General features: G+C 47.4%; 1 protein-coding gene across 3 annotated transcripts; it reads left to right on the forward strand.

Annotated features, from left to right (window-relative positions):
• Positions 1-5148: 5148 nt before the first annotated feature.
• Positions 5149-9499, forward strand: LOC119977387 (high mobility group protein B1-like). Of its 3 annotated transcripts, XM_038818237.1 has the most exons (6): positions 5167-5309; positions 5940-5996; positions 6840-7000; positions 7852-8000; positions 8346-8520; positions 8890-9499. In XM_038818237.1, exons 3-6 carry the CDS (start codon positions 6851-6853, stop codon positions 9043-9045), a joined length of 630 nt encoding a protein of 209 aa, XP_038674165.1. In that variant the 5' UTR covers positions 5167-5309; positions 5940-5996; positions 6840-6850; the 3' UTR covers positions 9046-9499. The 3 variants fall into 3 exon arrangements, with proteins under 3 accessions (XP_038674164.1, XP_038674165.1, XP_038674166.1); XM_038818236.1 differs by lacking the exon at positions 5940-5996 and having other exon boundaries at positions 5149-5309; XM_038818238.1 differs by lacking the exon at positions 5940-5996 and having other exon boundaries at positions 5193-5213.
• The last annotated feature ends 1949 nt before the right edge of the window (positions 9500-11448 follow it).

Genomic DNA, 11448 nt, shown 5'->3' on the forward strand with positions numbered 1-11448 from the left:
AATAAGCACGCCTTTCGGGATTTAATGCTGCCTCCACAAAATCCTGCACATACACTGGCAGGATAGGCATACCAATATTTTTTTAAATTTTGAGTACCCAATTATTTTTTTCCAATTTAACGTGGCTAATCCACCTAACCTGCACACCTTTGGGTTGTGGGGGCGAAACCCATGCAAACACGGGGAGAATGTGCAAACTCCACATGGACAGTGACCCAGGGCTGGGATTCGAACCCAGGTCCTCAGCGCTGTAGTCCCAGTGCTCACCACTGCGCCATGTGCTGCTCTTGGGCATACCAACATGAGTGTCCTCTCCCAGGCCAATATCCCCAGTATGGAGGCACTGGTCATGCTTGACCAGCTGTGATGGGTGAGCCACATTGCCCACATGCCAGTCACAAGACTCCCAAAACAAGTGCTCTATTCTGAGCTTTGCAATGGCGAGCGATCACTCGGAGGGCAGAGAAAACGCAACAAAAACACTCTGAAAGCCTTGCTAAATAAATGCAACATCCCCTCAACACATGGGAATCGCTTGCATTAGAACACACAAACTGGAGAAAAAGCATCCCCGAAGGAGAGTATGGGAGGGTAGAACACCTGGAGGCCAAGCGTAAACAGTGGAATGAGAGCTCAGAATCTGGAGCGTCCCTCCCACCCACCTCATCAAAGACCACCTGCCGAGAAGTTCGGGATCCCACAGGGGGCGGTTTCAGATATATACAGGCACGGGATTGCATGAGAAAGGTTCCCCCGACTCTTCCGGTGACACCACCATCCGCGTTGTTGGCGGGGGTGCTGTCAGAAATGGGACTGGAGGGTGATCATCTCAGCGATCTATGAGAGGATTTTGGAGGAGGATCTCTGGAGGTTATGGCCAAGTGGAATGAGTAGCTGGGGATAGCGCTGGAGGAGGGATTGTGGTGTGAGGTGCTGCTGAGGGTGAAGGCCTCAATGTCGTATGCGAGGCTGGGGTTGATACAGCTAAAGGGGTCAAGGATGGGCCAGTTCATTCAAGGCCTGGGGGGGGGGGGGGGCACTTGCAAATGATGTGGGAGGGGCCCGGCCTATCACCTACATTTGTTCAGGTCCTGCCCGAAGTTGAAGACATTTCGGAGGTCGTTCTTCAGCACTATGGTGGCGGTCATGCGCATGGATTTGGAGCCCAGTCCCCTGGGGCCATATTTGGGGTTGGACTTGCTGGAGGGGGTAGATGTTTTAGCCTTTGCCTCGCTGATCGCACACAGGCGGGTCCTGTTTGGGGGGGGGGGGGGGGGGGGGTAGAAGCTGACCTCCAGTGCCTCAGTGGGGCAGGGGGATCTAATGGAGTTTTTGTATGTGGAAAAGGTGAAATTTGCTTTGAGGGGGGCGAGTGAAGGGTCCCACAAGAGATGGGGTTTGTTTGTACTACATTTCAAGGAGCTGCTCACCATCAGTCGTTAAAGAGGAAGGAGGAGCGGGGTGTTTGGTTGAGATTGGGAGGGGGAGGGGGGGGGGGGTTGTGCTATTTCTTATGTTGTGTATTTAAAATGTTAAAATATCAAAACTTGAGTAAAAATATTTTCAAAAAGAAACATGACCTGCCAAACCTGTGGCAGAGTCTGCGGAGCCCAGGATTGGAGTATTCAGCCACCCACAACCCACCGGCCCAGAGTGCATGCAAGTCATCCTCGGCTGAGGGACGGCCCAAGAAGAAAACTTCACTGAACTATTGGGTGTCCGAGATCACGAAAGATATGTGAATGCAAGTTCTGGTCTATTTGCATAGCAAGAAACATGCGCTAAATCCACATTCAGGTGGTTAATACGATTGTATTGAAATACGAATGAATATTACTTTTGCTGATCTGTCAGCATGCAAAAGTTCTATGTTGAATTTCCCCTCTCCTTTTCTCTTGTATACTTTATTTTTGAATAAATTGTACCACATATTAAAACGCGCTGAATGCACTCTTACTTTCGTGACTGCTGCGGGCTCCGACCGTAAATTCTGCACCAGTACAAACCGACAGTGTGTCTATTTGAACGTTGTTGTTAAACCTAGACACAATATCCATTTCTCATCGAAAATAAAAGTACCTAAATTATAGGTGCGAGCACAAAACGAAACAGGAAAGTAATCTCATTAATGTTCCCTTTCCACTCAAATGTTTGTTAATCGAACATATGATTGTGCCATTTTAGCTGCCGATCCCTACTATATACGGACCGAGAAATTAAAATTTAATTATTGAAATGTTCGTACGCGTTGACATTTCCGTTCAGAATACATAACTGCGCATTGTCGCAAGTCTATGTAATTCGTATGTTCGGGAGTATTTACAACTAAAAAAAAAATTGATAATTACGAAAAACTGCTTATAATTTGCGTATGATCATTACATTAACAGGATAATACTGTTGAAACAAATCTGCAACATTCTCTTTTTATCAATACCATTATGCAGCGCATAAGATCATTTATATTATGGCATCAGATGGTGCATGTATGTAAATGTGCGTTCTGTCACAGACAACGCTTAAAGTTCAATGAAAGGACTGTTGGAAACAGTACTGCAATGTTATCAGGCCACTGTTGCACGCCAAGTGTCAAGTAGTGTCCAGCAACTGTAATGAATGCAGCAGAGTGCCGTTTACCCCTGTACCCAGGCAGAGTGTTGCTTACCCCTGTACCCAGGCTGCCGGCAGAGTGCTGCTTACCCCTGTACCCAGGCTGCAGGCAGAGTGCATCTTACCCCTGTACCCAGGCAGCAGGCAGAGTGCTGCTTACCCCTGTACCCAGGCTGCAGGCAGAGTGCTGCTCACCCCTGTACCCAGGCTGCAGGCAGAGTGCATCTTACCCCTGTACCCAGGCAGAGTGCAGCTTACCCCTGTACCCAGGCAGCAGGCAGAGTGCCGTTTGCCCCTGTACCCAGGCTGAGTGCTGCTTACCCCTGTACCCAGGCTGCAGGCAGAGTGCCGTTTACCCCTGTACCCAGGCTGCAGGCAGAGTGCTGCTTACCCCTGTACCCAGGCTGCAGGCAGAGTGCTGCTCACCCCTGTACCCAGGCTGCAGGCAGAGTGCATCTTACCCCTGTACCCAGGCTGCAGGCAGAGTGCCGTTTGCCCCTGTACCCAGGCTGCAGGCAGAGTGCAGCTTACCCCTGTACCCAGGCAGAGTGCAGCTTACCCCTGTACCCAGGCAGCAGGCAGAGTGCCGTTTAGCCCAGTACCCAGGCTGCAGGCAGAGTGCCGTTTGCCCCTGTACCCAGGCTGCAGGCAGAGTGCAGCTTACCCCTGTACCCAGGCTGCAGGCAGAGTGCTGCTCACCCCTGTACCCAGGCTGCAGGCAGAGTGCCGTTTAGCCCAGTACCCAGGCTGCAGGCAGAGTGCAGCTTACCCCTGTACCCAGGCTGCAGGCAGAGTGCAGCTTACCCCTGTACCCAGGCTGCAGGCAGAGTGCAGCTTACCCCTGTACCCAGGCTGCAGGCAGAGTGCAGTTTACCCCTGTACCCAGGCTGCAGGCAGAGTGCATCTTACCCCTGTACCCAGGCTGCAGGCAGAGTGCTGCTTACCCCTGTGCCCAGGCAGCAGGCAGAGTGCTGTTTACCCCTGTACCCAGGCTGCAGGCAGAGTGCCGTTTAGCCCAGTACCCAGGCTGCAGGCAGAGTGCTGTTTACCCCTGTACCCAGGCTGCAGGCAGAGTGCCGTTTAGCCCAGTACCCAGGCTGCAGTCAGAGTGCAGCTTACCCCTGTACCCAGGCTGCAGGCAGAGTGCAGTTTACCCCTGTCCCCAGGCAGCAGGCAGAGTGCTGCTTACCCCTGTACCCAGGCAGCAGGCAGAGTGCTGCTTACCCCTGTACCTAGGCTGCAGGCAGAGTGCAGCTTACCACTATACCCAGGCAGAGTGCTGCTTACCCCTGTACCCAGGCTGCAGGCAGAGTGCAGCTTACCCCTGTACCCAGGCTGCAGGCAGAGTGCTGCTTACCCCTGTACCCAGGCTGCAGGCAGAGTGCATCTTACCCTTGTACCCAGGCTGCAGGCAGAGTGCTGCTTACCCCTGTACCCAGGCTGCAGGCAGAGTGCAGCTTACCCCTGTACCCAGGCAGAGTGCTGCTTACCCCTGTACCCAGGCTGCAGGAAGAGTGCTGCTTACCCCTGTACCCAGGCTGCAGGCAGAGTGCAGCTTACCCCTGTACCCAGGCTGCAGGCAGAGTGCAGCTTACCCCTGTACCCAGGCTGCAGGCAGAGTGCAGCTTACCCCTGTACCCATGCTGCAGGCAGAGTGCATCTTACCCCTGTACCCAGGCTGCAGGCAGAGTGCTGCTTACCCCTGTACCCAGGCTGCAGGCAGAGTGCTGCTTACCCCTGTACCCAGGCTGCAGGCAGAGTGCCGTTTAGCCCTGTACCCAGGCTGCAGTCAGAGTGCTGTTTAGCCCTGTACCCAGGCTGCAGGCAGAGTGCAGCTTACCCCTGTACCCAGGCTGCAGGCAGAGTGCAGCTTACCCCTGTACCCAGGCTGCAGGCAGAGTGCAGCTTACCCCTGTACCCAGGCTGCAGGCAGAGTGCCGTTTAGCCCTGTACCCAGGCTGCAGGCAGAGTGCAGCTTACCCCTGTACCCAGGCTGCACACAGAGACTGTGTTCTCCAGTTGCTGAGTGCCAAGGCTGCACACACAGACTGTGTTCTCCAGTTGCTGAGCACCCAGGCTGCACACACACAGACTGTGTTCTCCAGTTGCTGAGTGCCCAGGCTGCACACACACAAACTGTGTTCTCCAGTTGCTGAGTACCCAGGCTGCACACACACAGACTGTGTTCTCCAGTTGCTGAGTGCCCAGGCTGCACACACACAAACTGTGTTCTCCAGTTGCTGAGTACCCAGGCTGCACACACACAGACTGTGTTCTCCAGTTGCTGAGCACCCAGGCTGCACACACACAGACTTGTGTTCTCCAGTTGCTGAGTACCCAGGCTGCACACACACAGACTGTGTTCTCCAGGGCCCAGCTCTGCCGCTCTAGCTGGGTTTGGATTTGCGCGCTGTTTTGCCCTCAGCAGTCGTTTTCCCCGCGGCGGCCAATGGGAGAGCGGCTCTGGTCAGAACAATGGAAGGGCGCTGGCCAATGCCGGAGCGGGCTGGCTGGGCAGCGGCCAATGGGAGTGCGACGGTGGCTGGTGGTAGTGCGCAGGCGCGGCCATCACAGTGAGAGACGCTGCCAGGCTCAGGCTGAGTGTGAGTGCACCGAGCAAGTGGAAGCGGACAACCTCTGACAACACTGCCTCGCTCTTACTGACCGAGGGGGGCCAAAATCAGGCATATTCTAAACGGGCATGTCTTACTCTCTTGTTTTGTTTCATAAATATCCGCTGTTAGAGCGCTAGAGTTAAAGTTGTGAAAAATTCCCCTCAGCCGCCGCTGTTTAACATGGCTGACGGCGGCTGAGGGAAAAGCCATTATTAAACAGCAGCGCGTCGAGAGCGAGTTGGGTTCAACTTTTCCAAACCGTGTGTGGCGCCGCGGCGGTGCGTTCGCAGCGGGGTCTGGGAACGGGATCGGGTGGCCCGGGCTCCGGGCTATCCAACCGTGCGCTTTTTGCCGGGGTTGCGGGCAGTTGAAGGGGCGAGACGCGGGCTGTTAGGGCGAGCGGGTCTGTTTTTCCCCTCGCACTGACGCTGCTATCAAGATGGAGCCATGTACTGTGTGTGTTATAGAGGCAAGCGGCCATTCGCGGCTCTAACACTAAACTATATGTACAAAGCCCACACACTATATATACCACTCAGCGCAAAGACCACAGGCGAGAAAAACACGCGGAAAACGGGCATCTGCACATTGGAAACGACCCGAAGACGGTGCTTGGTGACATTTGAAGGGGACTTTCTCTCATGAAGAAAGATTTTTCAACATGGAAGAAGAAATATTGTCGTTGTTGTTTGACCTCTTTTTTTTTGTTCTCAGCCATTGCTCCAGCAGCACCATTTTAAACGGATTGAAAGGTTCGGGGCGGAATTAACGGTGCGGATTAACTTTCAAAAGGGACAAATAAAATATTTTTAAATTGGGAGAATGTTATTTTTTTTATATTTTCATTATTTGCGGTTTTTTTTCTTTCAAAAAATTATCCATCCCCGCCCGTCGGTGGAAAATAATGGGACAAGTAAAAGTCTCGTAGCGATCTAGAAAACTCAAGAGAGAGAGTTTTATACGTATTTTTTTTTTAACTTTCGCAGGAAAACTGCGTGAAATGTTAGGCGGGGCTGTTTAATCACGGAAACAGTTTTTTTTTTGTTTTAAATTTGAGAATTAAATAATTAAGAGCTCTTTTTTACTTTTTGATTTTAAAGTTCCGCTGAAGGGTGGCTTTAATGCTGAGGGCAGATTTGCAACAATAACATCGAACTCGTTCCATTTAATTTTGGCTGTTTGAATTTGCGCACCGTTTCTCCACCTTGTCCCGTATTAAAATGTGTGGGCGCGGTTGTTTTTCTTGTGAATGGGGTGACAATTCGGGCACCCTAAATTTGCCGAAATAAAGTATTTCAAAAACAGTTTCGTTGAAAGGTGTTAGGAGTAAAAATTCTCTTAAGAGATAGCGACCTCGGCTCAGGTATTTTAAGGTGCCGATGTGAGATGCGGGTATATAGATGATACCTCAACAACACGAGTGCTACTTGCACCCCGAAAACACTTGAGGAAATGTAAGGACTGCTGTACTCTTAAACGAGATTCCAATTATGAATTACCCCCCCCCCCCCCCAAAGTGGACCAGAATCCCTTGATTTCATGAACTACTGGGGCAGGTGTGGAATCTTAAGGATTATGCAGAATTGAATTCATTTCTTATGCTACTTTTTTCAGAAAAGTTCAAAATGGCAAAAGGTGATCCTAAAAAACCCCGGGGCAAAATGTCCTCTTATGCCTTCTTCGTCCAAACATGCCGTGAGGAGCACAAGAAGAAGCATCCTGATGCAAGTGTCAACTTTTCCGAATTCTCAAAGAAGTGTGCAGAAAGATGGAAGGTGGGCAGTTTGATTTGGGTGGACTATCTGACCTAGGTTGTACATGACAATGTAATATTTTAAATATCCTGGATTAATATTTACTGTATTCTGTAATGGTAAAATTACCTCTGATTCATTCTTTACATAAATTGTCCCAAGTTTCTGTAGTTGCTCTTAACCCTGGCACTAATCAGCCTTGTAGTTCTTAATTACCAGTTCCAGAGATGTAGTTTGACCAGAACACACTATAACTAATTTACACACGCATATGTATTCGGAGCATGAATTGGCAATTCAGCCCCTTCAGTGTGCTCCACCATTCAACAAGATCATGGCTGAAATGATTGTGACCTTGATTCTTACGGGGAGTCCCTTATTCTTAAACTGTCCCCTTTGTTCTAGTCTTCCCCCATAAGGGAAACGACCTTTCAGCATCCACCTTTTCAAGTCCCTTCAGGATTTTGTTTCAATAAGATCCCCTCTTCTGAAACTCCAATAAATATGGGCTCAACTTGTCCCAACAATTTCTTCCATTGATATAACGGTTTTCCAAACAAAAGTATGACTTTCTTAATCATAAATTGATTTGATCTCTGCCATTTTTCCATTAGTTTCTGGGTGATTAGGATAACACATGGAAATAAGTATAATAGAACATTACTTAAACTGGATTAGGCTCAGGTGGTGATTGAGTTTTGTAAAATGCCAGGTGGTGGTGACAAGAATGATATATATATTAAAGTGTGACATTTAATTGGTTGAAAAAAATTTATACCTGCACATTTGCCTGTGGTCAGTTTCATGGAAATCCTGAGTAAAGTAATCGTGAGCAGGTTTTTTGCAGTCATTTTAGTTGTATTCTTTTGCAGTCCATGACCAGTAAAGAAAAACTAAAATTTGAAGATAAGGCAAAAGAAGACAAGGTTCGCTGGGAGAAGGAAATGAAGAATTATGACCCACCAAAGGGTGCCAAGAAATTAAAGAGAAAGAAGGATCCTAATGCACCAAAGAGACCTCCGTAAGTTTTCAGAAAATGCATTGTAAATTCGAAATAAAGACAAAATGCCAGAAACATTCAGTTGGTTAGTGAGCTCATTGGAATAACAGTGCTAAAACTCATGTATTTTTCATAAAAGCTGTTCTTCCATATAAGCATTTAGCCTGCATTCCAGTGCACTAACTTTTTTGGGCAAATGGGACAGCCATAATGGCAACAGCATCCCCCAAAGCTGGATTAGTTTGGTACTGCCCCTTTAGGGCTAAAGAAAGTAAAGTAAATTTGTGACTTATTTGTAGCATCAACTTTGATTTTCTTCTTGTGTGCAAGTTGACTTTGAAATAATTTAACTCAACTTAATTTCAGATCTGCATTCTTTGTGTTCTGCTCTGACTGGCGCCCCAAAATTAAAGAGGAAAATCCTGGGTCATCAATTGGGGACACAGCCAGGAAGCTGGGACTGCTTTGGAATGCAACCGCTGCAAATGATAAGATTCCATATGAGAAGAGGGCAGCAAAGCTGAAGGAAAGATATGAAGTGGTAAGTGTGACTGAAGGATATTAGCTTTTCTGTTTGTCTTCTGCACCCCCACCTCTGGTTTTAGCTGCAGAATACTCTGTATGCCACCCTTCTGGCCCTGAATTGGTAGACTGGATGAGGGGGGTAGAGGTTACTTGGATGGATATTTGGAATGAAAACCAAGAATTCCTGAGGTCACAGTCAATGATTAAACTTGCCATCACTGTGCCAGTACAACAGTGATACTATATCAGATCTTTTGAGGTAGGGGGTGCTATAGAATCAAGTTTTCCGTATAAGTATTTGAACTGCATTGATTCTGGCTAATATTGTTAATGGAAAAAGTGATCATTTATCTGTGCTAAATAAACATTTATTCTTGGCTTCTAGGATCTTGCAGCATATCGTGCTAAAACAAAGTGTGAATCCACTAAGAAGCCTACAGCTGCCAAAGTGGAAAAGAAGAAGGTGGTTGAGGAAGAGGAGGAGGAGGATGATGAAGAGGAAGATGAGGAAGAGGAGGAAGAGGAAGAAGATGACGATTGAATTTCACCTTCCAGCAACATTTCTCAGCTATAGGGCATTTACCCCTGCCCTGTACACACTCTGCTTCTTTTTAAAATATATAAGGCTATGTATATGAGAATTTGATTTTAAACTGTACAGTTTATTTTTATTTTGTATAGTTAACACACTATGACAGTGTATTTGGATGGCTCAATGGTTCTTAGTGGTGTTTTGTTTGACACTTAACCTTGGCCGGTACGGTGAGGGGGTACAATAAATTGGCTTGGTGAGAGCTATTTCATGTTGGTATACATTGCCAACTGGCTTTGAGGGAGGGGAAAGTTAATTTGCTTTTGAGTTGTTGTAAGGTTCTTGGTGTATCAGACATTGTGCTAGAAAGAGATTGCTGCACTGTAATTGCCTAAAAATTGAAGCTTTTTGTTTTTGTTGACCTTTTGAAATGCTTATGAAATAAAACTTTTTATTAATGCTCTCCAGTTGTGTTTTATTGTACAATGTAATGATCCCTATAATCCCCACTCTTGGGTCAGCGCTCTTTGAAACGATTATTTATTTGGGTAAATTGCTGCCACGGGCAGGTTTGAATTATTTCCACCCCATTTTATGAGTTGCAATATGCAAGTGACGAACAAAAACATTTTTTTTTCTCATCTGGGCAATTGTTTCAACAAATGATAGCAAATCCCAATCGTTCATGGCCTGTGGCGTTGCGGGCCAGGCCAGTGTTTATTAACCATTGCTAAGATGTTGTGGAGCTGCCTGCAGTCCCATGTGGAAGGGAGTGATTCAATGACCTTGAAGGAATGGTGATCTTGTTCCAAGTCAGGATGGTGCATAGCTTGGAGGGGATTTGCAGGTGGTTGTTTTCCTAATGCCTTCAAGTGGTGGTCGTGGGTTTGGAAGGTGCAATCATTGCCCCCGATGGCTCAATATTAACTATTGCCACCTTGTGGTGGAGAGACTTGAATGTTCTATTGAGCCTGAGAGAAATGCTGTTGAGTGCTGAAAATACCTGGCCAGGTCACTTGTATGGTCAGAGGAGAGGGATCAGACCAGTGCAATCCAAAACAAGTACTCAAACAGTGGATCAGGCAGACTACTTGTAATCAATATCTGATGGGGGAATGAAGGCTGCAGGAGCAGGAAGCTCCCCAATCCGGGTTCCCTTATCCCTGGAACTGGACTATCCCTCAGGACAACCCAAAGATGTGCAGGGGAGATAGATTGGCCATGCTAAATTTCCCCTTAATTGGAAAGAAAATTGCATACACTAAATTTATTAAAAAGAAAATCAAAGTTGAACTCCATTTTAGAACCTGGAATGTATAAACCCTCATGAATAATGAGAACCTCATTGAAGGGACGCGATTCTTCAAGGACACCCAATGGCGAGAGGAGGCCCAGTAAAGGAGCTTTAGAAAGGAATACCAATGTCCTGGAGTCCAAAGACTTGATCCCACCTGGAAACACCTGCCAATTGTGAGGTCACACCCACCAAGTGCGGTTAAAGATGCGGATCTAGGATTGGGCTCAGCCACACAGGGACCCACAGAACCCATAAGCAGTAGTATGGAGTTTCTTTGGTGCTGTCAGGTGGCCAAATTGAATGGAGTTCTGTGAATTTTAACATCTATTTTGCACTTCAAAATTAGTTGACAGAGGGGGCAGTACAATGGCACAGTCGTTAGCACTGCTGCCTCATGGCACCGAGGACCTGGGTTCAATCCCGGCATTCCCCCTTCAAGTTCATTCATTACTTGCAATCGCTGTTACCTTAATTTTGGAACTGCACCCATCCTGCCTCAAGAGCAATTCTGGTAGGAATTTTGGAAATTAATGAGATCAACAGTGAACTTGAGATGAAAACAAAAGTAACAGCCAAGTAACAAGACTGACAGGAATCTAGAATAATGAGGTGCGATTTGCCCAATACCAAGATGAGCAAGCACCGAGAGAGATTGGGGTGCAAAGGGCCATATCAGAAACCTTTACCAAAGATCAGTGGGGTTATACAACTGGCAAGGAATTTAAGCGAGGTAAACAGTAGAATCTACGGAGAGGCATATCAAATAGACTGAACAGTATAGGTTCTCATTGGGGAGAGAGGCTAGTTCTCCATCCAACAGTCAGACCAGTTCCATCTATAATCTGAATCATGGAAGCCTGTTCCACCAAACTTTTTGAACCACAATAGATTGCAGATATTTTTCTCTAAAAGATGCAGTTTTGTGACTGCGGGACCAGAAAGAAACGTTTTCCTCGACTTGGTTACCTGAGCAGTATTGTGAGGTAACTATTAACTGGATTTGACCAAGAGAGTTCCTAAATTTGGCTGTTGCTTGGGAAAAGGCGTGTCCCAGTGAGTTCAGGGAATGTGGGTATATTTTGGAAACGAGGTAACTTCAGATGAAACTGTATTTA

Source organism: Scyliorhinus canicula, chromosome 14 (genome assembly GCF_902713615.1).
Source record: "Scyliorhinus canicula chromosome 14, sScyCan1.1, whole genome shotgun sequence".
Classification (NCBI taxonomy): Eukaryota; Metazoa; Chordata; class Chondrichthyes; order Carcharhiniformes; family Scyliorhinidae; genus Scyliorhinus; species Scyliorhinus canicula.